The 26,981-nt window shown below is 51.2% G+C and overlaps 9 protein-coding genes across 9 annotated transcripts; 5 read left to right on the plus strand and 4 right to left on the minus strand.

Moving 5' to 3' along the window:
• Window positions 1–89: 89 nt before the first annotated feature.
• On the minus strand, window positions 90–832 carry ANOM_005979 (uncharacterized protein; the record flags this gene model as incomplete). Its single annotated transcript, XM_015551236.1, has 2 exons — window positions 90–385; window positions 442–832. The coding sequence occupies 2 exons, from the start codon at window positions 830–832 to the stop codon at window positions 90–92; spliced, it is 687 nt and encodes a 228-aa protein (XP_015407120.1).
• A 1,230-nt stretch (window positions 833–2,062) lies between these two features.
• On the plus strand, window positions 2,063–4,133 carry ANOM_005980 (uncharacterized protein; the record flags this gene model as incomplete). The annotated part of the gene is made up of 5 exons (XM_015551237.1): window positions 2,063–2,675; window positions 2,727–2,986; window positions 3,045–3,644; window positions 3,715–3,755; window positions 3,866–4,133. The coding sequence occupies 5 exons, from the start codon at window positions 2,063–2,065 to the stop codon at window positions 4,131–4,133; spliced, it is 1,782 nt and encodes a 593-aa protein (XP_015407138.1).
• Window positions 4,134–7,246: 3,113 nt separating this feature from the next.
• On the minus strand, window positions 7,247–8,293 carry ANOM_005981 (ankyrin repeat domain-containing protein; the record flags this gene model as incomplete). The annotated part of the gene is made up of 2 exons (XM_015551238.1): window positions 7,247–8,166; window positions 8,218–8,293. 2 exons carry the CDS (start codon window positions 8,291–8,293, stop codon window positions 7,247–7,249), a joined length of 996 nt encoding a protein of 331 aa, XP_015407142.1.
• Window positions 8,294–10,025: 1,732 nt separating this feature from the next.
• On the plus strand, window positions 10,026–11,022 carry ANOM_005982 (GA4 desaturase family protein; the record flags this gene model as incomplete). The annotated part of the gene is made up of 2 exons (XM_015551239.1): window positions 10,026–10,303; window positions 10,404–11,022. The coding sequence occupies 2 exons, from the start codon at window positions 10,026–10,028 to the stop codon at window positions 11,020–11,022; spliced, it is 897 nt and encodes a 298-aa protein (XP_015407139.1).
• Window positions 11,023–11,525: 503 nt separating this feature from the next.
• Window positions 11,526–14,591, minus strand: ANOM_005983 (putative NRPS-like enzyme; the record flags this gene model as incomplete). The annotated part of the gene is made up of 1 exon (XM_015551240.1): window positions 11,526–14,591. The coding sequence occupies one exon, from the start codon at window positions 14,589–14,591 to the stop codon at window positions 11,526–11,528; it is 3,066 nt and encodes a 1,021-aa protein (XP_015407143.1).
• Window positions 14,592–15,199: 608 nt separating this feature from the next.
• ANOM_005984 (uncharacterized protein) lies at window positions 15,200–19,196 on the plus strand (the record flags this gene model as incomplete). Its single annotated transcript, XM_015551241.1, has 5 exons — window positions 15,200–15,370; window positions 15,432–15,532; window positions 15,678–16,854; window positions 17,264–18,061; window positions 18,114–19,196. The coding sequence occupies 5 exons, from the start codon at window positions 15,200–15,202 to the stop codon at window positions 19,194–19,196; spliced, it is 3,330 nt and encodes a 1,109-aa protein (XP_015407136.1).
• A 587-nt stretch (window positions 19,197–19,783) lies between these two features.
• ANOM_005985 (MCT family MFS transporter) lies at window positions 19,784–21,289 on the plus strand (the record flags this gene model as incomplete). Its single annotated transcript, XM_015551242.1, has 4 exons — window positions 19,784–19,988; window positions 20,054–20,160; window positions 20,223–20,397; window positions 20,448–21,289. 4 exons carry the CDS (start codon window positions 19,784–19,786, stop codon window positions 21,287–21,289), a joined length of 1,329 nt encoding a protein of 442 aa, XP_015407140.1.
• A 2,037-nt stretch (window positions 21,290–23,326) lies between these two features.
• ANOM_005986 (uncharacterized protein) lies at window positions 23,327–25,120 on the plus strand (the record flags this gene model as incomplete). The annotated part of the gene is made up of 5 exons (XM_015551243.1): window positions 23,327–23,803; window positions 23,862–23,977; window positions 24,020–24,145; window positions 24,203–24,292; window positions 24,346–25,120. The coding sequence occupies 5 exons, from the start codon at window positions 23,327–23,329 to the stop codon at window positions 25,118–25,120; spliced, it is 1,584 nt and encodes a 527-aa protein (XP_015407141.1).
• Window positions 25,121–25,268: 148 nt separating this feature from the next.
• ANOM_005987 (integral membrane protein TmpA) lies at window positions 25,269–26,684 on the minus strand (the record flags this gene model as incomplete). The annotated part of the gene is made up of 1 exon (XM_015551244.1): window positions 25,269–26,684. One exon carries the CDS (start codon window positions 26,682–26,684, stop codon window positions 25,269–25,271), a length of 1,416 nt encoding a protein of 471 aa, XP_015407137.1.
• Between the last annotated feature and the right edge of the window lie 297 nt (window positions 26,685–26,981).

The following is a 26,981-nucleotide window of genomic DNA, read 5'->3' on the forward strand; positions in this document are numbered from 1 at the left end:
AAAACAAAAACGAAAAAAGAAAAAAGAAAAAAGAAAAAAGAAAAAGAAAAAAAAAAAAAAAGTAATAGCCGTCAATTATACGGCCATCCCTATTCAAGTTCATACACAAGGCGATCTGGTCGCTGATTGAATTTCTGTCCCGCCTGCAACGAGCCAGGAACTTCGGCAATGTCACTGGCCCTTGACCAGCGATTCTGGTGCGGTGACATGGGGTCCTCCTCTTGAGTCGACTTTTGATCGTTAGACAGACTTGTCTGCTGTTGGAGATATGAGTCGGATACACATCCTGATACTGAGTCCCTCTTCTGCTTTTCCAGATCCGCCTTGATGACCAACCGGTCCACGAGCACCGCATGGGCCTTTTTGAGTGTCCGTTTAACAAAGCCTGTGGCCCAAATCTGCGACCGCATGTTCACATCTTCCCGAAGGTACAGCCTTCACGGGGGGCATCGGGAATGCCCAGTTCGACGGGCTCTCGCGGCTCTCCCGGCATATTCCCACATACAGACCATTTCTCTCGGATGTCCAAACCGGTTGGGGCATAGACATGCGTCTGGAGGCCCCGCGGAAGATCATAAAAGCACCCTGAGTAGGACACATTGCCCTGGACAAGCCCGCCTGGTAGATACGAGATACGGTCGGTCATCTCGTACCAGGTACAATGAAATTCATCCGCAGGCGAAAAGCCGGGCGGGCGACAAGGCTGATGACGGATCACCAAAGGATTCAGTTCAATCATTTCCGAATGGTTGTGGAGGGCTTCTACGACCGTCTCCCGCGTGATATAGGGTGGGAGCGGGGTGATGTTGGTGAAAACGCTTCGTTTGTACATCCTTTTGACTCAGTGAGATCTAAGCAAAGATAGTAGTCCAGGTACAAGAACGATGGAGAAGAGGGATCTGCATCTGTTCGCGAATATGTGCCATGATGACCGAACGGATGAGGTTTCTCTTGCCTCTCGTGTTTGCCGAAACCTTAAATGTTGGCGATGAAGTGGCTGAGCCCAAGGCCACAGTTTCTCATTGGTCACCGTTGTCCTCGTATACATGGGAAAGGCGTCCCAAATCGATCTGGCATTTGGAGGAGAGGTAAGGTACAACGGGCGTGAATAACCTCATGTCCATGCCCAGGCCGGAGGGAACATTTCGCCCAACTCTTGCCCACCTCGGCCCCGTGCCTGGAGCTGTGCGGTTTATTATTTCTTCAGTCACGTTCGAGGGCATTGTATGACCGGATGAGCTGATTTGGAAAGGGGAACATGGACTGAACAAGACTCGCCTGGTATATACAGGCGTTCTTGCCATGAATATATGGAAAGTAAAGTAAAGCCTCACATGAGGGTCAAATTGGGCCAGTGGAGCACGTGACCAGAGAAACAGAACTGCAGTGTGTCACAGATGATCTACTGAAAACTCGGTATGCGTGTCCATGCTGTTTGCTGGGTCGATCTGGAGAGGCCCTATTTCTCGTCTTCTCTTCATGCAATGTAAATCTCGCAATCAACTGGATTGGGTTGTAGCTCTGCAGATGCATAAATCCAACTGCCTATGCTCGGGGACAGGGAAAGCGACGGCATACCCACAGACCCACGGTATGTTCATACAGCTTGGGGCAGGGTTACATCGGGTGATATTGAGGCCCACATAGTGCAATATGCGTTATCTCGCAGACGGTGTGGGATGAACGGTATGGACCAGCCGGACAACGCCATCCGTGCTAAGCCCTAACTAACTTAGTCGTAGTGCTTAGCTACGCATGCTAAGACGCTTCCCCATGGCAAGCTTATCTTTCTTCTCGTTGCGTGATAGGTCCTTTGCTATCTCTCCTCATGCTAGTTAATATCTTGTGTCAACTGATCGTCTCCGTCATTGGATGTGGCCTGCCACCCCGCTTTGCTTAATATATCTCTAGTTACATCCGAGCCAACAAGGGGAAACAAGAGAATGAGTGCTTTAAAGAGGCCCCGGCTACCGCTGATCCGTTCCAGACACGGTCGCTTGTCCCCTTTTTTGTTTTTTCGTTTGTCTCTTGTATGCTGCTCCTATAGAGCCAGTTCCTCACAATGGGTACGTTTGTCTTGAATCTGTCCAGTTGCATAGTTTCCCGTGATCAGATTGTTAACATACATCCAGCGTCCCAAGAGCGTTATGACGAAAAGGTCGAGATTCCCGCCATAGAGGAAACGTCGCCTGCTGCGGGAGAGTACGAGGAGAACGAGCCCACCGAGGAAGAGTTGGCGACCCTGCGACGTGTGCCGGGGAATCTCCCCCTGGTAGCCTATCTCATCTGTGCGGTCGAGTTCTCCGAGCGAGCTTCGTACTTGGGCGTTTCGGGCCTCATCTCCAACTTCGTCAATCGTCCATTACCCGTCGGTGGCAATGGCTACGGTGCACCCCCACAGGGAACACAACAGACGGCTGGCGCCCTGGGCATGGGCACTGTGAAGGCAAACGCCGTCAACCAGTCGTTCAGTATGCTGGCGTATGTCCTTCCCATGCTGTTCGGTTATCTAGCCGACGCTCATACGGGCCGCTTTAAGATGATCTTCTGGGGTGTCTTCGTCTTTGGTGTCGCCCATGTCCTAATGGTTGGGGCGGCCGCCCCAGCACTACTTGCCAATGGAGGTGCTAAAGCGCCTTTCTTCATTTCTTTATATATGTTGTCGGTCGGTGCGGGTATGTTCTACCTCATATACCGCTACTGATGTTCATCACTAACAATCACAGCCATGTTCAAGCCCAATGTCTCCCCCCTGCTGTTGGATCAGATGCCCACGACGAAGGCAAGGACCAAGCTGCTGTCCAGTGGCGAGAAGGTTATCGTCGACCCTGAGGTCACGACGGAGCGTGCGATGTTGTGGTTCTATCTTCTTATCAACATCGGTGGCTTCATGCAGGTCGCGACCTCCTATGCTGAGAAATACGTCGGGTGGTGGTTGGCCTTTATCCTGCCGCTATTTTTGTATCTTCCGCTTCCTGCCCTCCTGGTATGTCATGATGAAATACCCTATAACCGATCTGCCACCAATACTAATCTGGTGTTAGTTCTGGCTGCGGAAACGTCTTGTTTTACACCCTCCCGGTGGCAGCGACCTGCTCAATGTCGTTCGTGTACTGCGCATCTGCCTTGCTCGTGGCGGCGTGTTGCGCATTGGACGCCATGGCTTCTGGGATGCGGCCAAGCCGTCAGTAATCGCAGCCAAGGGCCAGGGTTTCACGACTCATTGGAACGACCAATTTGTTGAGGACGTCCGCCGCGCATTCCAGGCGACAGGAATCTTTTGCTTCTTCCCAATCCAGTTCCTCAATGACAACGGGTTGGGTAACGCGGCAAGCTTTTTGTCCACCATGTTGACGACGAACGGCGTGCCAAACGATGTTATTAGCAACTTCAACGCTCTTAGTATCATCGTGGGCGCCCCGGTCCTCAACTACATGCTCTACCCGTTGCTTCGTCGTCTCCACATTCGATATGGCCCTGTGGCTCGGATCACGACGGGACTGGCCTTGTCTTCCATAGGCGGCGTCGGCTACACGGTGCTCAACTACTACGCCTACAAGCTCGGACCTTGTGGCAAGTACGGTTCTTCCGACACATGCGTGGATGCGGACGGAGTTTCATTGGTGGCACCGATCAGCATTTGGGTATGTATTCTTGTTTCCATCCACCCTTTCATTCGGTCGACGGAGTTGTTGCTTGCTAACGGAATGTCAGTGGATGGCCATACCATATGCACTGGGTGGTATCTCCGAACTGTTTGTCAATGTACCAGCCTATGGTATCGCCTATTCCCGCGCTCCCAAGAACATGCGTGGCGTAGTCTCAGCCATCAACCTACTTAACACCGCAGTTGCTTATGCCATAGGCTCGCATGCTCCGCCGTTGTCAGGGATCCTTACCTGACCTGGGTATTCGGCGGTCCCTCAATCGTGGGTGGTGTTCTCACTGTGATTTTCTACTTCATGTTCCGCCATATTGACAAGGAAGAATACATGCTAAGCGAGGATGCCGAGCGCGTTCTAGAGCTTGAGGGTACTGGAAACACGTTCACCGAAAACTCCTATAACAAAACAACCAACCCAACACCTGCGATTGCCGAAAATGAAGAGTTTGGGATCTCGCCAAAACAGTGAGGCAGGAATAAACCAGGGAGTTGCGGCTCCGACCTGACGTGCTTGGCCGTCATGGTATGTTACCATGATACTGTGATTGAGGATCGTGGCGGGAATTGCTTCCTGTACGCAATTATCTTCTGCTAGCCTTTGTAGCTTGAAATGATTCCTGTTATTTGCAGAACAACTTCATGACGTATAATATTGTAATAACTAGGCCGGCCAGGAGGATGATCCGCCCCGTAAGCGAGGCTACCAAGCACACTGCCCTCCCATCTTAACATCTACTATATAAGAAGTTGAGACGATATTTCCCCCTGGCTCATCTCCATATTTTATAACCTGTTTGTGATGATATCTCCACATAGAACGATGCCGCCATCGGTGATTCAAGCTGTCAATCAGCTGGGGTGGAATCTGATAACCCACCTATGTGTCAAGAGGGATTCATCGGTGGCCATCGCTGTATCCCCTTTGGCGATCACTATCGCACTAGGCATGCTCGCGGGAGGGGCAGACAAAGCGAGATGCAAAGAGTTCTGCGAAAAGCTTGGGTTAGACGATCCTGAAGAGTTGATACCTGTCCTTTCGACAATTCAGGATACCTTGACCAGCGCGTTTGATCGTCGACGGCGGTTCACTACCGCAAATGCAATGTTTGCGAACAGCTCGACCGATATCGCGCCTACTTACGTCGAATATCTTAGATGCTTCGGTGCACACTTGGATCATAGTTTTGCTCGCCTGGAAGACGGAACAAACTGTATAAATGCCTGGGTATCTGAACACACGAATGGATTGATCCCATGTATGCTGAACAGCCAGACCCTCGCCCATGCCAACATAGTCTTAGTAAATGCACTTGTGTTCAAAGCCGCATGGCAGAAGAGATTCGATCGGAAGAATACTCTCAAGGACTTTCCCTTCCATGTATCCAGTCATCGAACTTGTCCTGTCGAAATGATGCTCCTGCATCGTCACGAAATTCTGATCTCGCGAAACAGGATCTATACAGCCGTTCGGCTTCCCTATACCTCCAGTGCCTCGTCCCAATTGGCTTTTATCGCATATTTACCGACCGATGCCAGCTCTCTGCTCCATACGTTACAAGCACTGCGCCGTGACGGACCTCCGCACCGCTTCGAACCAACAAAGCTACTGCAATTTGGCCTCCCAAAGTTTAGTCTTCGTGTCCAGGAGGACATCGTCGAATCGCTTTGTGACCTGGCATATCCGATATCTGGAACATTTCCGGGCATTTCCGGTGGCATCATGGTTCAACATATCGTACACAGTGTTGCTATCCTGCTGGACGAGGACGGCACGGAGTCCGCAGCTGGTACAGCGGTGGTAATGGGACGAGGTGGTCGTCCGACCTATCTACCTAGTGTGGTGTTTGACAGGCCATTTGTGTTTTCGATTGTGGCTGAGGACATGGACCTTGTTCTATTCACCGGTATTTTTACGGTTGGATAAGTCTGCTACCTCCTAGTATTGAAATCTGTCTTTGTCTTGAGCGCTCTTCTTGCAATCTGAGGTGATAGCCCTTTCGTTGTTTTCAAAATCAGTCACATGAATGAAGTGATCCATCTTTTCAGACATGACGTTGTTGTAGAAGCTCTGGGAATGATTTTGACATTCCATAATCGATAAGCAGACACTGTGGTACCCAAGTCTGATATAACCAAGGCGTTGAGTCATAAACAATAGATAGAGATGCTCTGTTCTGAACTAATAAGGGTTTTCATCTGTAGGTAATGTGCTAGGATATCTCACAACGGTATTCCTCCAAAGGATCGCATCTGGTCTGTCTCAAACCCACTGCGGATGTCAATTGTGCGTTGTTCAAAATATCAGATGTCCATTACTGGGTGCGTTGATGATAGCAATTCCTTCCACCTGTCTTTGTTCGTCACTCGGTGCAGTCTCAGTTAGGGCTTGTTCAATAACATCCAGTAGGTCAGTCCATCTTCTCGCGCAAGTCATACTTGCCTCCTGAATTATACAGCACCAACTTTCCGTCACATACGATTATCATGGCCATCGTTGTCGGGCGAAAAGTTAACATACAGAGCAATTTCATGTAGGATGTTATCCTTCTATTGGCTGTTATTCACCAATGATCGTCTACCCGCAATGAAAGATTGCGAGTTTCTCCATCGTGCTCCAATTACCAGCTCTATAACCAGGCATTACCGATGCCAAGACAATAGAGAAAAGATGTGTCGAACAAAGAGGACTACTTGTAGATGACTGAAATAATTCTGAAGACGTGGTTGACATCTCAATTAGTTACTAAAGAACCCCTTCGTCGTTGTCGTTAACAAAAAAAAGAATTGGTAGTTCCACCTTGCTATATATTTTGGAGGTGATGGCCGCCCCGGTCAGACCCAGATGGGGAAAAGAAGCACGAATGTAGGACCCTCAATGCTTTATAGGTAACAAGTGTTGGAACACTAATTTCTTGATTGAGATGTGTGTTGAGAGTTTATTATCCTTATGTAGGTGCGATATGAAAGTCCTCTACTCCAAGGCTGAAGGTTAAACGTGGATCCTTACGGATCTTCCGGGGCGCTGCCGTGGGTTAAAGCAATGTAGGTAAATATAGTACTGAGATGACAACAGCTCGGTGACATTACGTGACCCAAAGCAATCTATTTTCTGGCATTGGTGAGATCTAACTGGTGAAGGTGTCGAATAGTTACTACGTGCTGGGCGTTGTATCAGATAAGATCTCTGCTCGGCGCCTCGGAGGGCATCCCACCACCGAGCCTTGGCGTGACAAAAGGAATCCTGCAAGGACCCCAAGTGGGGGAAGCAAAAAGGTTCTAGACCCGAGGCTAAGCGAATGAATGTCATGCAAGGCAGCAATCAAGAGAAATCCGTTCGGCGGAGCGCCGGGAAGGCATTTCACCAGGACCAAGAATGGAATTGGAGTAGTGAACATGGGTTGGAATCCATCAGGAAGAATTCGTCATCAGCAAGGGGTACAGGAGAGGGAGCCAAGCCTCATCCCTCCAACCAAGACCAAAAAGAAACAGGAGAAAATAACGAAAGAAGCCGAAAGATACTCATTTCCACCCATTCTCGTAATGTGAACGTGCGTATCATGGGGCCCGTGGCAATATCATCCTTCAAGGGTACTCGAAATTGGATATGGGATAGTCAACAGGCTGGTCGGCCTCAAGTAACACTCGTACACAACCCTCATCGCCCGCATGAACCGCGAGGTGCAGTGGAAGCCAGCCTGCCGCATTGGTGAGGGTGGGATCAGCCCCCCGTTGGAGGAGCTCAGCCACCATCGTGTAATTGCCATTTATGACTCCGACATGGAGAGCCGTAGCTCCTTCGCTGTTGACTGCGTTGGGGTCCGCTCCATGGCCCAGGAGAAGTCGCATCACCGCGAAATTGCCCCTCGAGACTGCCATATGTAGCGCCGTGGTCCATCGCGGATGTACCTGTGGCGGAAATGGCGTTCTGCAATGTTGTGGGACTTGATAAGATGGAAGGCCTGGTGAACTCATCTGGTCACCATCTGTGGACGAGGGTAACGTGCAGGCTCTGGGCGATGTGTCATTTAAGCTAGACCTCATACTCCGTAGGTTTGACGCTCGAGGGAGATTGTTGTCGTCGGTGATTGGGATTTGAGCCTCACGGGGTGGCGTGTTACTGCCATCAAAGGAAATCGTGGGTAGTGATGTATCATAGAAAGTCTGTACCCAAGTAGGATCTGTTGAATCATCGTATGTGCGCTGACTGGCAGATGTAGAACCTGATAGTGGGCCCGCAGATGATGAGAAAGACAAGGCATATGCCGGCAATGAGACTTCAGTCAGTGGAATTTGGCTGTCCAATCGTACCAGGCTTTTCAAAGACGCATCATATGGCGACATGTCCGTGTCAGCAATGGGGATCTCAAACGATAACGAGTTGGTTGATCTGGCGCTCTGGTGAGAATTTAGTGTGACTGTACGGTCTTTTGACATTGGACTGGGAGAGAGCGGACTGTTAGTGTCGAGGCCCAGGTCTCTCAGCCGCCGTCGAACATTATCACCTGGGTGAGTTAGCTGGGCTTTATAGAAGCAATTCGAAGGTTTAAACGTACGGCGACGTCGTTGTGCAAGGCGGTTTTGCTCCCTGCGTCTTTTGAGGGCTAGTATCTCCTCGTGAGGGGGGCCCATATCGACTAGAGCCAGAGATCCGTGTTTGATCCTCTCGACGACTGCACTGGGTGCAAATCCGGAAATATATAAGGCAAGGCAGCACTGAAATCAGAAATTGCAGCGCAGTCAACGGCTGGCCCCGCGAAAGGATTTCTTACACATTTCTAAACAGGAAAATATCAGCTGCCAAGCTTCAGGAAGAGATTAAGACAATAAGCAGTATAGTATAGTTACCCAAAGAGACCTCTTCTAGGATGGAGTGTACTGATTCCGTTAATCCCCTCCAGAGCGGTAATGAAATTCTAACTTCAAAGGGCCAAAAAGTACCATATGGAGGCGAAAGTACGGACTGCAGAGGGTTCCGAGGCACTGCAGTGGATTAATTGACTACAGCACAACAGCCACTGACAGGCCGGCCTCGTATCATTCCCTTGGCTAGTGGCACCTCGTATTGAGTTGCAGCTCTGCAACAGACGACTCACGGAGCCTTTCCGGGAGGAACCGCTTCCATCTGCTTGCTTGGTGCTTAGCCCAAGCATCATATAGTCTTGTCAAGCCAGCGGGCATGGAGATATCAGGCCAGCACTTGGCAGAGTACTCTTCAATAGAAAATGGAAGCACTGGTCAGCCGCAGGTCAAGCCCAGCATATATACTCTGCGCGACAGTGGCACCATGCGCGTTCATCCGCTCGGCGTACCTTTTCTTCCGATACTCTAACCCTGGTCCGCACAGAATGCGTGAAGAATGTCTAATGTGCTGCAGTGGGGAACAAACATCAGAGACCACCTCGCGAATGTCCCCACTGACTACTACCTCGGACTCCGTTCAAATACACTCTTCCGACAGCCGAGACAAACCGAAGGCCTCAGACTTACTGTTGTATCGTTTTCTTGAGCCTGGTAGCAGTTGTGTGAAAGTAGGGCGCCTGCTCTTTTATCAACCTCACATTCCCTGCTCAACACATGCCCACCTGAGTGGATGGAATTGAAAAGTATAGCATACATCATTTACTAGCTTAGTCAGTCACGGTGAGACGGTAACATCTCCAGTTCAATGCAGGAAATGCTAACAATTGTCGCTGAAAGCCTTCTCCTCCGGAGAGAGAGTCACATTGACGGCGTGATGGAACAGGCATCTCTCCGAGCCGATGATCATTTCTACACAAGCAATAGCCATTGACGCAATGGAACATGCCAAGAGGACTTATATGATGATCATATCCTGCACGTCATGCCTCCGAGCCCTTGCAACACAGTCCCCGCGCGATACTGGCATTTGCCACCACCCGTTGGTCAAGCATGCATATGCATTTTGGGAGACTTGTTGTAGTGCGCTGTGATTTGGACGAAGCTAGGTATCCTCCGAGCGACGATCAGTGCTCAGCACCCTCCAGTTGGATAGGTCATCTCGTATTTATGCACTCTTATCCCTGAACGTTACATCTCCAAAGCAACTGACAGCAAAACTCGGGGTTTCGGTGTAGAATCTACGGTCGCCATCGGCTGCACTATCATGAGAAAAGCCTCGTATTGCGAGTCATGCTTGGTTCGTGTTGTCAGAGGTCTGCGCCGTGGCTCCAAGTATTCAAAAGGGTCACAATGGCATCGCTCATAAATAGCGGCAAGCCAGCAATACAGTTCATCTCATATCACTGCAATTTAAGCTCCCGTTCCCGAGGGCTGTCTGGACTGCACGCCGAACCTAGAATCTCCGATTGGCTTCCCTTAGGTGATAGGTCCATTGACAACCATGCGCTCCCGTCAGGTAGTTCAGACCTTCTTGAATTATTGGCCTGCCGAAGGCCCTATGCAAAGGGAGCTTATACTGGGCACAGTTGGTGCATATCGCCGGCCCATTGATACTCGGCCTGTCCTAATCCAGGATGTGCGTGGTGAAGAGGGCGCATTTACCCTGGACGTCCATGGTTTTCAGTTCATGAACCATGTCAGTCAGCATGTTGCGTTTTTCAAGGAAGCTTCTGTGAAAACACATATGTACCCCGAAGCGGAGGATATTCTAAAGAGCGTGTAAGTATAGCCTTGTACCATTTCTCTATTTTCCCTTGGCCCTTTTAATTTCAGCTTCTGTTATACATCCACAAGAATGTTGCTGATGCCACAAATAAAGAACTGGTGCCACCCGCGCCCACGTCTTTTCGCATATCACTCGCACGGCTCCTTATGAAAGGGTCGAAGCAATGGCCGGTTCGACCGACCCGGATACGAAGGCCACGAGTGTGATGGTGCCCGCGCGGCATGTCCATGTGGATCAGTCAGAGCCTGGAGCTTTCGAAGTCTTAAAAGACAACATGTCTGCGTTGGAAGCTGAGCGACTGTTGAAAACTCGATGGGCTATCATCAACATATGGCGCCCACTGAAGGCAGTTCCCCGGGACCCTTTGGCTGTGTCAGATGCACGCTCCTTCAGTGATGACGATCTCGTCGAGATCTATGGACGGGTTCCTGGCCACGAGAAAAACAAAGACTACGATGGGGCGACAAAGGGTGGCGGTTTCGGTATGCTTTACGGCAAGTATGCACCTGGCCATAAATGGTATTATATGTCCGACATGAAGCCGGATGAGGTGCTGCTGATCAAATGTTACGATTCGAAGGATGACAGCCAGACAGCTAGACGAACGCCTCATACAGCCTTTGTGGATCCAAGAACGCAGGGTGTGCAAGAGGCTCGCCAGAGCTTGGAATTGCGATGCCTAGTATTCTTTGAAAATCAGCCTCAAACATAAAGAAAAGAGACTGTACCGATGGTGATCAGGCCGTTGTACGAAGGCCAGTGGTATTCCTGGCACAGAGTTCTTTTTCCCATTTGTCCTAAAGTTAGCTGCAGGTACTGTCACTACACATTTTCGAGGTTGCTTCTAAATGTCATTCAATTGTACCCTATTTGTTCCACATACATACGGATACGTAGCAAAAGCAATAATAAAATTCCAGTAGTAGATAAGGTGCACGGTCCGAACCCGTTCCGTATATCACTCCTGTTGCAATCCGAGAGTGCTTTTCTTTTTGTCATCTACGTTCTATGAATTGCATCGCTACACGGAAGAGGTTATTAGAACCCTTGGAACTTGATAGCCTTCTTGTTACTTCTCATTTATCTTTCCTTCACTACCTAATAGCCATTGTGATGTAAATTAGCCTCTAATCTGCCATTTTTCTTTTACAACCCAAGCTGGAGAAGGGCGACTATCTGTACAGATGGCCATAGGACATACTCTATGGAAAGACCCTAGTTACTGGAAGGTACCAGTCCGCGAGTGACCCAGTCCTCAACATGTCGACGTAAGTCCTCCAGGCCAATGCCGGACTTCAGCTTTCCACAATCTGCTAGCGACTGTCTGGTGTTTGTCACATCGTACGTGGCCATGTCCTCGTAAAGCTCCCATCGAGTTAAATGCTTCCGGACTGGCTCCTGCAGTACTGGTAGCATAGGCAGTAATGGGTTGGTAAGCAGATCCTTGTCCTTTGATAGGATCTCTAACCAATCTTTGTACTCCACCGCTTTGAGGTCATACCCTAGCTCCTTGAGCATTTCCCAGGAGGTCTCAATATCCGTGTCCTCCTCCGGTGTTTGTGGCACCAGATGGAAAGTCCGTCCGAAGTTCTTGGGGTTCGAGGTGATATGCTGCAGGGCGGTGGTAATAAAATCAACAGGAATCATGATCTTGCTTTGGTTCGGGAGAATAGGCCTATATCCCAATCTGATAGAGCCGATGAACACCCGGCACATGAAGTCGTCGCAGTTACCCTTGCCTCGAAGACTGTCACCCATGATGAAGCCCGGTCGGAATACAATCGCCGGCAGGCCCTTGGCGATCATGGAGTGAATCAATTGCTCCGAGACCCACTTGCTCTGCGTGTACCCGATGTCGTAGGGCAGCCAGCCCTGGAACTCTCCAAGATCGACATCCTCCTGGATGCGGTCTGCACCTGTGAAGTGTGATACTGGGCCTGTGACGGCGGCCGTCGATGTATAATGCAGTGCCTTGGTCCGTCCAGTCGTCGCAAGCTTAATGCAGTTCAAAGTTCCATAGACATTAGTGTTACGATGTTTCTCGTACGGTTGCACGTAGTTCACATGTGCGCCGATGTGAAACACGACGCTGGTCCGGAGAGCTAGTTCTGTAAACTCGGCTTCGGACAGTCCGAACAATTCCTTACCGAGATCTCCTGCAATGGCGGTCACCTTATCTAGATTGTCGTTGCATCCCAGTCCGTACTTATCCAGAGCTCCCAGAAGCCGTGTACGGGCGGAATGCGCGTCCGAGGCACGAACCAGGCACTCAACAGTTTTGACATCTGGGCGGTCGATCAACTCACGTAGGAAGTACGTCCCTAGAAACCCGGTTGCTCCGGTCAGGAACACGCGACCCTCGGAGGGACTTCTCCAATCTGGAGCTTCCTTGGACAGAACAGGGATATCCTGGGCTAATTGAGAGTCGGCGATGAAGAGGCCGAGCCGGGAGTGGTCTACTTTGCTTTTGGCATGGCCAGCATCGATCAAACTGGTCACGCCAAGAAGAGTGGGACAGTCATGGAGTTGCTGCATGGTCAATGTCATGCCGAAGCGCCGACGAATGTGGACCAGCAGTGCGGCCGCCTGTAGTGAGCTGCCTCCCAAGTGGAAGAAATTAGACTCGTTATCAATATTGCTGATGCCGAGCACTGATGTCCACAATGTACGTAACCAGGTTACAGTGTCTCCCGTATCCTTGACGTTAGAGGATACAAGAACTTGCTGTTCGGCCCTCTTCGTTTCCTCCAAATGCTTATTCATGACCGCTACACGGTCAATCTTGCCATGGACAGTGAAGGGTAGCGAGGCGACGGCCTCCAACCGAGGCATCATGTACGCAGGTAGCCGCCGACGCAGATACTCGTCGAGTTGCTCCAGAGAAAATGCACCATCATATTTGGGAATGACAAAGGCCACGATATACGTCTCTTTTCCCGGGCGACGGACGGGCAGCACAACGGTACCTTGGACCATCTCGCTCTTTAGGAGTGCCCCCTCGATCTCGGCCGGCTCGATGCGAAATCCACGGAGCTTGACCATGTTGTCGGCACGCGCCACGAACTCAATGGCGCCGGTGTCAAGCATGCGAACTAGGTCCCCTGATCGGTAGACACGAACAGGTGACCCATCCTTCGATAAATGGGATACTTCGAGGAAGCTCTTGGCATTTGCTTCTGGGCGCCCCAGATAACCGCGTGCAACGGCGTCACCACCGATATAAAGTTCGCCAACACTGCCGTTTTTGACGGGCTGCAGACCATCATCCAGGATATAGACGTTGGTGCAATCCAATGGTCTCCCGATAGGAGTCTGTCCCCGGCGGACTTCTTCCAAGGTTGTGAGATGGTACGTTGTGATAATCGTACATTCGGTTGGTCCGTACGCATGAACAAGCTTCTTCGGTGGTCCATTCTCCAATATCACCTGCATCACACTGGGATTCGCCGCCTCGCCACCAGTGAGTACATAGTCGAGGTCCTCGAACGCATTGGGGATGGCCGACACGACATGGTTCAACAAAGCAGTCGTGACCAGGATCGAAGTGATGCGGTACTTGCGCAGGCTGTCATGAAGTGCAACAGGGTCAATAACGACGTTCTTTGGAAGCAGAACAATGGTGGCTCCTCTAGCCAGAGTAGTCCAGATCTCAAACAGAGCGGCGTCAAAGCTGGGCGCCGAAATCTGAGCCACTCGATCCGTACTCTTGAACTCAACACATTGCGTGTTGAAGGCCATCCGGGTGATTCCCTTGGACATGATCTCCACAGGTTTGGGCAGACCCGTTGTCCCTGAGGTGTGTAGGATATGCGTCCGATGATCGCGCCCAGTCTCAACAGCGAGAACCGGATCTTCATGATATCCATTCTGGTGCACGTTGGAGTACCTGGACTCCACGAGTATGGGCTTGAATTCCGGAAAGCGACCTTTTTCGCTCGCGACAGTGAGGACAATACGCGTTTTCAAGGCACGCAGAAGGTCATTGATGCGCTGGTCAGGAAATGACAAATCCATGGGCACACAAGATCCTCCCAAACGCAGCACAGCAGCCTGAGCTACTACATGTGCAATTCCCATAGGCACTAGAATGCCAACTGGCTCCTCTTTTTGGATGCACTCCGAAGCTAGAATCGAGGCCAGATGATTCACACGCGTGTCCAGCTCTCGATATGTCATGGATTGGTCACCGTCCACTACTGCAGTGGCATTGGGAGTAGTGCAGACATGATGCCGATAGCATGCCTCGAGGCCAAGTGAGGAGATGTTTGAAAAGATTGACATTGTGGGGATGGTTCGTCGGAGAGCAGAATTTAGAAAATGTGATGAGGTCGATTGATTGTGATGGATCTAGCGACTTACCATTTGCTTGGGCTTCTGACCTCAATATATACTGTCTACAGCTTTATCTTACCTTGATCTCTCTACAATCCTTGGATCCCTTCTCTTCTCTCGAGAACCGATTGATTACTCTCAACATCCGCTCTTCGCCATGCCTTGTTGTGGGTCCTCAGCCCTATCCTTCGTATACAATCCGAGCCAGTTTCATTACTCTCTTGGCGATGTAACAGTCTGAGCATACCATTTACCTAACGGTTCATTGTCGAAGGATCTCATCTTTTCAAACTTTATATACGAGTCACGTCACGTCATGTCATGTCATGTCAGCAAGTCTAGTTTCAGATGGTCTGCACTCAAGTGAGGCAACCATATCTGCGAAGGCCACTGTTTTCCATCACTACCTGATCAAGTCGTATCTCCGACCTTCATTCATCATCCTCTTTGTCTGGTGCTACTATATAGAGCGAGCAGACCACGAACCGCCGGCCATTTCTGTTCTACACTCCGAGTGAAGGAGACATCAGGATAACCGGGTCTTAGTTACTTTAACCATGTTGGCGACGCCGAACTTGGGCTTATCCTATCAGGATCGGCTGACACAGCCCGAAGTTCTATACGCGTGTCTTTTTGTCCTCTTGGCTGTGACTAGTCTCTGCATTGCCACACTGCTTCTCCCAGCACCGTTCGCTCCTGTTTCCAGAGTTATCTCTTGGGTCCTCAGTGTATGTGCCTCTACCCCATGCTTAGTTTTCAGATTGCTCAACTAAACCGGTTGAGCTATAGATCTATTTACAATTGCAGAATCCGATTCAACATACAGAGACTGGTAGGAGTATCCCCGGGCCGAATTACGTGTGGCCCAATGGACAAGGCGATGTAGAGAAGTACGTGCAGGGGAGAACGAGGAGTGAACAATGGCAAAGGAAATACGGCAATGTCTACCGTATTTGGGCAGGAATGACTCCAGAAGTGTTCGGATACCCTCGTGCCCTCGTGTTGGAAACCACGATCTGACTGACGCACAACTAGGGTCTTGACAAGACCCGAGCAGCTGCACGCCATTTTCAGAGATTCAGACAAGCATACGAAAGCCACGAATAGTGATTCTGGTTACTTTATGAGCCGTATCCTGGGTGAGTGCCTAGGGCTAATGGCGGGTCAGCGCTGGAAATTCTTGAAGGGGATTGCGGCACCACCATTCATGCACCCAGCAGCTGTCAGGTCCATCGGTCGGATTCAGGAGCATGTTAGGGCCCATTTCCATGACCTCGAGAGCATCGGAAATTTGAGAGAGGGCCGGATACACCCCGTTCAGGACCTGAAGATGCTTCCGTTTTTCATCGTTGCAGAGGCCAACTATGGCTCCCTTACACCAGACATGAAATCTGAACTCAATGCCCTCGCACCTGCCCGTGAAAATCTCATGAAATTCGTTCTTTTCGGTGGTCTGGCCCGCTTTAACATCTCGCGCTTCTTCCCAACGGAAGCCAACCGTCAGCTGCAGCGATTCCGCTCTCAGTGGCGGGCGTTCAATCGCGCCGCATATGAGCGTGCCCGGGACAAACACCCGTCGGCGATGGTTGTCCAGATGTACGACGCCGTGCTCAAGGGCACCCTCAGTGAGGAGCAGGTTGCACAGACAATGGACGAAACGCTGTACGCCAACCTGGACGTCACAACGGGGGGTCTTTCCTGGAACCTGGTGTTTTTGGCTGCCAATCCGGCCTGCCAAGCACGTCTGCACGAGGAAATATCCGCGCTGACAACTGCCGAGGAAGAAGGGTATATCTCTCGGAACGGAACCTATCTTGCAGCATGTGTGCTAGAGTCATCCCGGCTCCGTCCAGCCCTACCCTTTACCATCCCGCAGTCTGCGCCGACGGAGCGTGTAGTAGATGGATATCGCATCCCCGCTGGCACCAATTATGTAGTTGATACCTGGGGACTGAACGTGCGGAATGAATTTTGGGCACCCGATAATAACACATATCGCCCCGAGAGGTTCTTGAACAGCTCGAACACGGATCTACGGTACCACTTCTGGCGCTTTGGATTTGGCCCTCGCCAGTGTATCGGGCGCTACACTGCTGACGTGGTGATACGGGCCATCCTGTTGCATTTGGTCAAGCATTATGAGTTGCAGATGCTCGAGGAAGGGAGTTGGACGCAGGACCCTGAGTGTTGGATCACGCATCCAGACTTGCAAGTGAGGTGTGTTCAGCGGACATGAGAAGGGTGGCGATTTGTACATGCAGGGCATCTCCTGTGCAATCTATAGAGCACTAGTGAGACCCAGAATCCATCTTGTTGCCATGAGTGGATTCATGGCTGAGATTGACGATGAAATTTCCACGTAGGGTGACATCGATCCCCGTGTTTCCATTATGTAACCTCTAGCCACGGTCTCGACTTGCACGTCGATCTACTAGTATATTTCTCGTATCTGATAACCCTAAATGTCTGCCTTCCTGCACGTCGGTGCCTTGGCATTTCCGAGCCACCGAGCACCACCAATACGACGTTCAAGCGTTTTCCCTTGAGCCTGTTAGACAAACCCAGAGGCATCTCCATGTTTGTACGTTCCCGACAGGATCATGGAGCGATCATGCACCCAGTGCCACCAGCGCAAAGTCCGCTGTAGCAAGACGCTGCCGTGCTCGGCCTGCGTACGGCTCGGCGCTGCGTGTCGCTACCCCACCACCGACGCCAACGCTCATCGGCCTCGGAGGGTCCAGAAAGTCACCATCACCGATCGGGTTGTGCAGCTGGAACGGAGTCTGGCCGTGCTAGCTAACAATGCTGGCGCGTCGCAACTTCCTGACCATCCGAACGTCCGAGTCACCTCCGCGGCCTTGCTGCCAGAACCACCGCAATCTCCCAGCCGCCAACAGGAGCTTCTTGTTCCGGATGGTGCCTCCACTCGGTACATCAACGAGGCATTCCTCTCGCAGATCCTGGACAAGGAGAAGGCTCTGTGCAAAGTCATAGGGACCCCACGGGATACAGATGAAACCAACGCAGGCTTGCGACCAGAAGGCATTTTGGCAAGCGCCAGACGGCCTGCGCATGGGGGTAACGAGCTCGACTTGTCGCGCTGGCAATCCGCACAGTTATGGCAGATATATCGCAACAATGTTGATCCCGTGGTCAAAATCCTTCACCTTCCAACAGTGGAGCCACTGGTGTATTCGATTATGAACGGTGAAGGATCGGATGACTGCAGGGCGCTTCTGTTCGCCATTTACTTTGCAGCAGTGACCAGTCTGGCCGAGGTCGACGCTGCAAACCTCCTCGGGCGCGATAGGCGATCCAGCTTGCTAGACTTTCAAGCCCGCTTCGAAAAGGTCATGATCGACGCGGCCTGTCTGGACGCGCCGTCCATGTTGTCCTTGCAGGCCCTGGCCATCTATATCGTGAGATTACCCTTCCCCGTCATTGGGCAAGTGAACTGACCTTGCTTGTGAGACATGCCTCCGCGCACACCGTACAAGTCGATCTGGATGGATCATCAATGGAGTCCTCATCCGTGCTGCCCTGTCGATCGGCCTCCATCGCGACGGAACCCATTTCAATCTCCCCCCATTCGACGCTGAGGTCCGCCGGCGCCTCTGGTGGCAGATACTAGTTCTAGACTATCGGGCTGCCGAGGACCACGGTCTTGCAGTACATGGCTTTGGCAGCCGATCGGATACTCGTCTCCCCCTGCACGTCAATGATAGTGATCTGTCACCCGATCTGCGAATCCTGCCAGGACCACGCGCGAAATGGACTGAGATGAGCCTCTTTCTCCTCACATCGGAGATTGCCATCGCCTTTCAGAAGGTATACCAGAGCACCTTGGGCCAGAGAGACCTCTCCCAGCGTCTCCAAACTGTGCATGAGCTTACAACCTACCTGGAGAGTACGTACCTGTGCAACTGCGATACGAACATTCCCATCCAGAAGGTCGCGTGGCTTTCCACGCGCTCTCTTCTCTCCAAGTTTGAATTTTCCGTCTATCAAGTGGGCCTCAGCAATGATCAATCACAGGAAGCTGTTTCTTCGACTGCGGAACAGACGCTGATATCGGCATGTGCCTGCTTGGAGCAAAGCATGGAGCTGCAGACAGACGACCTGCTCCGTGGGTTCCGCTGGTTATTCGCCAGCTACAATCAGTTCCACTGCCTGATGTATCTTCTGTGGCATCTGTGCGCTCAGCCCGCCGGGCCTCACGTGGTGCGCGTGTGGAATATTGTCGACGCCGTCTTCAACATAACCGAGAATGACCCAACCCGGCCGGATCCAGGGCCGACGTGGAAGGTGCTGCGGCACTTACGGGAAAAGGCGATACAACGGAGAGCGAATGTCGCAATGTCCTCGCCGACACAGCCTCGTGGAGCGTCTGAGGAACGTGTCCTCGAGTCACGCACGGCTGAAGAGCATTCGGGGCAGGATGCGGGAGGCGCAGCGGACGGGTTTGGGGATCTCTTGGCTCCTCTAGATCCAAGTTCCTTGACTGACTGGATCAACCTCTCAGAGAATTTGGGGATGTATCGATTTGAACCTTAGTGCAAATAGGTGACGACAGTAGCCATTTTACAGAGTCCACAATCCGATCTCTCCTGTGCCGAAATAGCAAGTTTCTCCATCAACTCACTTCCCGGCTCGCTAGACATAAATATATTCTACAATGTACGGCTAGTAAATCTGGTAGCATGGTGTCCAGAATAACCATTTGTAGGGTTCTTGACAAACAAACTACGCAGAGGATTTACTCCTACATAGCTTCTATCCCAGTAACCTCATACGTGACTTCCAATAGCACTGTTGCAACCTGTGCTGTAATTACACGCATATGATGACTCGTCTGTGACGCAGGCAGTAGGCTCCATTGCCCCTTATGCACTGTGGGCCAGCCGGAGACAATCTCTATTGATAATCATCACCTCTACTCTTGAATCGTCGGCCCCATGGCCCTCTAGCGCCGAGCCGAGCTGAACGCCAAGGAGTCCGAAGCCGAGATGATTTCATTTACCATGACGACGATAAGCAATGCAGCAAGAAACGGCCATCCCTATATATTTGCGGGTATGACCAGAGGACCTTGAATGAGCGTATTATCCATTTGTCTGGTGAGCACAGGCCGTTGAACCAACATGCATCCAAGCCGTACCAGCTCGCACGAACGTGATAACCTTTCACTACGGAGTGATGAAGGGGGCGTATCAACATCAATGGATAGGGAGAAATCTCTGTCTCCGGTAGACCAGTCCGATACGCCTCCTGATGGGGGTTTGACCGCGTGGTTGGTCGTGGTAGGCGCGTGGTGCACGTCTTTCTGTAGTTTTGGATGGGTCAACAGTGAGTGTGTATCCATAATCGTGAGAATCTTGGAAGACAACCAGACTAACCGTATGAAATACCAGGTGTCGGAATATTTCAGAGCTATTATGAATCTCACCTCCTGAAGCAGTTCTCTTCCAGCACTATTTCCTGGATCCCATCGTTGCAAATCTTCTTTATGTTTGCTATGGTATGTTGGCACGTTGTGGACACCGGTAGTGTATTTGGATTTGATATTTACAAGCCACAAAGGGCCCCATTGTTGGGAAGCTGTACGACACATTTGGTGCTCGATACCTGATTATCGGAGGGACGTTTTTTCATGTCTTCGGGCTGATGATGGCGTCAATCTCAAAAGAATACTACCAAATCTTGCTCTCCCAAGGCATCTGCAGCGCCATCGGGGCAGCCGCTATATTTCAACCTGGTAATATCTTTTTCCTTCACCCGGATCGCCGTCGAAGCTAACCAACGTAGCCCTCAGCGCCGTCAGCGCCTGGTTTAATCGCAAACGCGGCATCGCTTTTGCCACTCTATCGACGGGCTCCAGCGTCGGCGGGGTGATCTTCCCTATCATGGTCGACCGCCTCATAGCGAAAGTTGGATTTGGCTGGAGCATGCGAATTTCCGCGTTCATGATCCTATTCCTACTTGGCATCGCCATTGTCACTGTGAAGGCACGGAGTACACCACAGCAAGGACCAAAGCCCTCCGGTGTGCAGTTGGTTCAACCATTCAAAGAGCCGGTGTTCATCATTACCCTCCTCGGATACATGCTTCTTACCTACGGTGTCTTTATCCCGATCAACTATGTGATCGTCCAGGCAGTCGCAAGCGGTATGAGCGCAGATCTCGCGTCATACTTAGTTCCAATGTTGAACGCGGCCAGCCTCTTTGGTCGTCTCGGAGCGGGATTTATGTCCGATCGGTACGGTAGATACAATATCTTTATCGTCATGTGTATCGTTGCTGGCGTGCTTGTACTCGCTCTTTGGATTCCGGCGACCTCTAGTGCACCTATCATCGTGTTTGCGATTCTCTTTGGCTTTGCGTCTGGAGCATACGTTAGTCTTTCGCCCGCACTGATCGCTCAGATCTCACCGTTGAAAGAGGTTGGCTATCGCACTGGTCTGCTCTTCCTCTTTGCGTCTGTGGGTGGGTTGACGACCAGTCCGATTGCAGGAGCAATTCTGCAAAATGCTGGTGGCGACTATACTCATATGAAGATCTTCTCGGGTGTGATGCTCTTAGCAGGAACAGCATTCATCGTTAGCGCGCGGTTGGTTGGGACAGGTCTGAAATTGATGGTGAAATATTAGATCGGCGCCAACTGTGAGGCGGTTATAATTTCCACGAACCCTCTAGCTTAAACTGTATCCTGGCGCGAATTTCCCGGTCGAAAAGCTTCGCACAAGAGCTCCAGGGCTGTTTTGCGTACCCAAGAATTACCCCTGTTCAGTCTTTGCTATTGTTGGCGTTAGTGTTGATAGACAAATTAATGGCCCAAACGCCATGCCAGAATTCCATGTTTGCCTGAAATACGATCACTATGTCGAGATTTGCATGGACACATAGTTCTTTCTTGGCTTTTACCGATGGCATACGAGGACAGGGATGGATGAATTCAACGTATCATATCGGCGGCATGGGGTTATTGGGTCTCTTGAATATTGAAGCCACTGAATGTATCACACTACTATTCGATAGTCATCATCCACAAACATCTTGCCACGATACGGGGAGAGCATGGTGCAACGCGTGCAGAGCCTTTGCGATCAGAACCCCATGCTGCAGCCTACACGCATGGCGTACCTCGCGAAAAGAGTCCATATACGAAGTAAAATTGCCGGTCCAACCGGCACTAACTTTGGAGATATCACAAACATTCATTGACTGATAGAAAAGGGGTGGAATGCACAGTTCGTCGGGCACAACCTGCCAAACGGATAGTTTCAAGCCCTTGCTGCTCGGCTTGAAGCTTGCGGGAATTACGGAGTAACGCGGTCCAAGCAATGACTGTGAATCGCGATCATGAAAACTATACGGAATAGATCTAACTCTAGCTTCAGAAGTCAAATCTCGTCATGAGTGCCGTCCGGTAAATTGTGTTCGTCATGGGGGCCCCCTTGCTCGCGTGGCGTAGGGGGGGTCAAGCGTTTCCACAAAACTGACTTCCTGGAACGAAGAATCTCTGCAACTGAACAAACATGTGCCAATGGGTAAACTACCTGGGTCCCATACTTTGGCAAAAGACTGGACTAATAATCCTGGCACTGATTTGTAAGATTAAGAAATTAAGGACAGTTGGAACGCTAGTTGGAACTTGGAACACGTCAGGCAAGGGTTCTCTTCCTGGCGCTTACCGAGATAGGCGAACGCCTCTGATGCGTCAGGCTGCACAAGAAGAAATAGTCACAAATCGACACCGTCCAGCGACATTTACTCCCGATGGATGCTTCCATATTCTCTTCCATTGGTATTCTGTGCATGAATCCTACGTCCTTGCGTGCAGACAGTAAATTAGAAATTGGTGGTGAAGAAGAGGATATTTATGACAATCATGCCTTCAAGATGACGAAACGAGCTCCGGAGCCAATAGTATTCCATAGCACTTCCTGGACAGGGCCGACGAGGCAACCAAAAGTACGAGGGGAGGCCCACCGCGTGTTGTGAAGTATCAGAAGATATTCTGGGCATGTAACCTTTCTAATGCACTTCATCTGCAACTAGGGCTTAGGTCTGACAGCTGACCCCCGAGTCTGCGCTTCCGATTGGGTTGGGGCGCCGGACTAGTACGGCCCGACGTTAAAATGGACTCCACCACAAGCCAACACGACGCTCATTGAAGACTCAATCCACTCTCTTTCGCTCTTCCCCCTGGTGAATGGGCGATCCGTGCGTGGATCTAGAGTCGACGGGTCATACGAGTGGAGGAATGCCTTCCGCATATCTTCCTTCTCCCGGAAATACACCTAATGGCTTCCGTAGTCTGTACGTAATTATCATGGCGACGGTGGCACTGGAGACTGCCGAATCATTGCTGTTGATACCCCTCCAAACGTCAGGGCCGTCAATTGCACCAATTGGACTAGGGTGTGTATGGCATTTCTGTCGACCGGTGGAAGTGGCTCAGGGGTTATTTCGGCCAGAGGAAACACTAGTGAACCTTACCCCGGAGGATCACAGGAAGCCAGTGATCTTCACTGCCGATCCCGTGGCTTGACAGAGCAGAAACACAGCACAATCTTCTCTACATAACATTCCTCTTGCCTACCGAGAAATCTATTTTGATGGCCGGAGTCCCGAGCGATCGGTTTCTTCTGGATGGCGTGTCTCGATCTTCGTGACCATCAAGCATGGCTTCCACCTACCCGGACGGCATTTTCGATAGTTTAGGCAAATTCTACGTGTCGGTGGCCATCGTGTGGACGGTCGCACTGCTTGTCGGCTCCGTCTTCCTGGTCATCAATCGCCATGAGCAATGCATTCGCATTCGGAACCTGCCTCTCGCCCTCAGCGCTGTGTTATGTCTTCATATCTACTGGATTCTCTGCATGCTGGCATACACGATGGCCGGTGCATACCCCTGCGGGGTAGAGTACTGGATCATGAGCATCTACCTGCCGCTGGGAATCGCTCTTTTCCAAGCGAATAGCATGCAGCTCCTGAGCGTCTCCGGCATTCAGGAGAAGATGCTCCATACCGCACACCAACCGCAGAAGTCTAGTCGTGGTCCTGGCTCGAAATGCCCTAGCCAATACTGGCGCCAATGGAAAGAAATGAACTTGGTTCACCGAACGGAAGTGGCCATTGCCGTGGGAATGGCGGTACAAGTGAGTCAACCTGGCGCATTCGTTTCCGTCCAGGCTTATTTAACCATCTCGAATTCAGCTATGTCTCTCACTCTCTGTCTACCTTGCCTCTCGAAAGTTCCATGGCTTCGGCAGTTTCTCCGAACGTGGCAGTCTCGCAGAGTGTCGGCGAGGTCCTGAATGGCAAGATTCACTGTCTGATTATACCACGGTCGACTTCTTCTGACTAGTATCTAGGATTCCTTCGATTCTGTGGCAATTGTTTTGGTCGTGGATATTTGCGCCCTGCATTCTCTGGAAGATTCGCAAGATCCGTGACATACATCACTGGAGGCTTCAAATCACTCTCTGCGTGATCGCCGCGTGAGTGTCTAACCACCCTGATGTCCGTCTCAATTCTTCCTGCTGACCTCGCCGCAGGTTACCGGGTTCACCTTTGTGGTTCATAGCACTCAATTCAACCTCCGAGCCCTGGACTACCATTAATAGGCACTGGGTACCAGCTCTCTGGTAAAGAAATCCCATTATCCGAGACACTCAGTACAGATTGATAACAGGCGCAGGTTTACTCCCGGTATTGTGGCAATGGAAGGCGTGACAGTCTTTTTCCCATTTTATGAACTTGTCGTCTCTAGAAAGCAGCGAGATCGCATCCTAGGCGCAATCGCGGCCTGGAACGAGAAGAAGGTTAACGACAGCGAATCCGATTCGGGCACATCGCGTTCGCAGGCTGGGTCCAGTCGCATGAATGAACTCTACTCTATCAAGGCATTGGAGAAGTGTCTAGCAGATGACTCCCACGCGCTGCTCCATTTCGCCGCAGCCAAGGAGTTCAGCGGCGAGAACATCATCTTCTTGAATTACGTGCGCGACTGGAAGGCCAGTTGGGCCAGAATCAATGCGTCAAATCCCGAATACGATTGGACCCGAGATCCTCAATATCACCGGCTTCACTTCTTCAAGATTGCGGTCGAGATCTATAGCGCCTGCGTCAATCTGAAAACGGCAGAATTCCCGATCAACGTCGAATCGCGCATCTACTCAGATCTGACGGCAATGTTTGGCGACGCAGTGCAATGTTCCGGTCGGCGTGTGTCAAGAGGCACCGCAACACACATGGAAGAAGACACCCGTGCTCTGTGTCTGGACGAGAACCCCTACGTGAGCCAAAGCATCATGCACATCAAGTCTCGTGTCCCCGACTCGGTCGCTGTCCCTGTGAACTTCGGGATCTCTTCCTTTGACGAGGCCCAGAAGTCCATCCTCACTCTGGTGTTTACCAATACCTGGCCCAAATTTATTGATTCTTCGAGCGACGACTTGTCCATCAAGTTTTGAGTAAAGATACGGAAGGTCCGACAATGGTTCTGGTTTGGGGGCTTATGTTAATTTACAATTAGGTACAAATGAAGTCTTATTGGAACAGTGGAAGTAGATACAAAGTAGGGATTACATGGGTTTACCCTCCCGCGGGCCAGCCTGACATTCACGAGTCAAAGATGGGCCCAAAGGCGGGCACCCCACTGGCCTCGAGTTCGAAAACGACCTTCTTTGTGAGCACCGGGTTGCTAATGACGCAGACAGCCTCCGCATCGAATTCCCGGACGAGTTCTCGCGCCATTGGGACCATGTCCAGTCGCCCGCTGCTATTCGTATCGATGATCAGGGGGTTCGGGTCCAGCTGGCGCACGAGGTTGAGGACGTCTTTGCCATATGTCCGGCTCGGGTTTCGTGTCTGCCAGAGGACTCGCAGCGGCGGGCGATCCTTCTCACTCAACCAGGAGAGACATGGCCCTATTCCGGACCCTGTGGTGACAATGACGACCCTACGGAAAACCCGCATCACATGGATAAAGCCGTACATCAGTGTGCCACGTTTCCATAGGTAGGTTGGTTGCTGATCAATGCATCGAGTGGTCCAGTCACCTGCCTTCGAGACGATGCATGAAAAGCTTTTGCCATCGGGATCAGGGAAGGTTGCAAAGCTATGCCACGTCCGCAATGGATGCTTGGAGAGCGCGATGACTTTCCCAAATGCCGTGGATGTATGATCCAGGTGGAGTCGGGCCGCATGGGGTGAAAGATATTCGGGCCAGACTTTCACTCGACGCAGCAACAGCCAGGGGTGGACAATTGTGGCGACGATAACGAGGACAATCCAGAATGCAGGGAGCTTGATCAGGTATCGTCCCAGGCTCACGTCTTCTGCGTGACGCGCCTGGTCGGAGAAGACCACCAGAAGAGTCAGGAACAGTGCGACCGCCAGCCATGCACCGAAGCGATGCGTCAGCTCGAAATAGTCATGCATTTTCGTCCGGAATGTGGGATGCGCAACGACGATGATCGCCACCAGATCCGCGAGCAACACATAAGCGAGCACCACCACCGGCAGAGAAACAGTCCCCGACCCTGGTAACATCCAATATTCTCGCGAGATCAAAGCCACGAGGCCTACGTACCACAAGAACGATGCCACGCCACATCCACTGTGTACACCGCCGTAATGGTACGCTTTCGCGGCCATCTTGCGCAGCATGAGAGGGGTCGACTGTGGGATGCGGCATATGCTCACAAAGATGACATTGACCACCATGGGGTGTCGCGCCAAACCGCATATAAGTAAATTCACGGCGGCTGCGTTGACGAATGCGAGCAGCTTCTCTCGGCTTTGTACCATCACAATCACGAATGCGACCGCATTGCCGCAGTAGATGAGTGTAAACAAACGGCGGTAGATGGTGAGAAGCAGATACCGTAGTGAAGCAAAGCACTTGCGGGGAGGCTGCTGGGCCTCCAGGTCCACATTGGCAGAATACCGTTTCCAATCGCCGGTGGTGTCATGACTGAGATATGTATCGACCGACGTCGCAACACTCGGCTTACTGGAATGCGTGGGCGCCATTGCGTTCCAAGATGAGGCAGCCTATGTGTGGTGTTGCAATTGAGGGCCACGGGCAGGTGAAAACCCAGATATATACAAAATAGGACACATATGTACACAGAGAAATCCCATGGGCAAAAAACAAAAAGTAAAAAAAACAAACATGAGAATGACAACAGCTTAAATAAGATCAGTGCTACCAACCAACGGAGTCTTACGGGCGAGGACCAGCATGGTTGTCAGCAAAACTACCCCTCACTCTCTGATACTCGTAAGATGCCGTTAGCAGGTTAACGGTTGTGGGTCACTGAACTAGCA

This window comes from Aspergillus nomiae, assembly GCF_001204775.2.
Source record: "Aspergillus nomiae NRRL 13137 chromosome Unknown contig00124, whole genome shotgun sequence".
NCBI classification, from domain to species: domain Eukaryota; kingdom Fungi; phylum Ascomycota; class Eurotiomycetes; order Eurotiales; family Aspergillaceae; genus Aspergillus; species Aspergillus nomiae.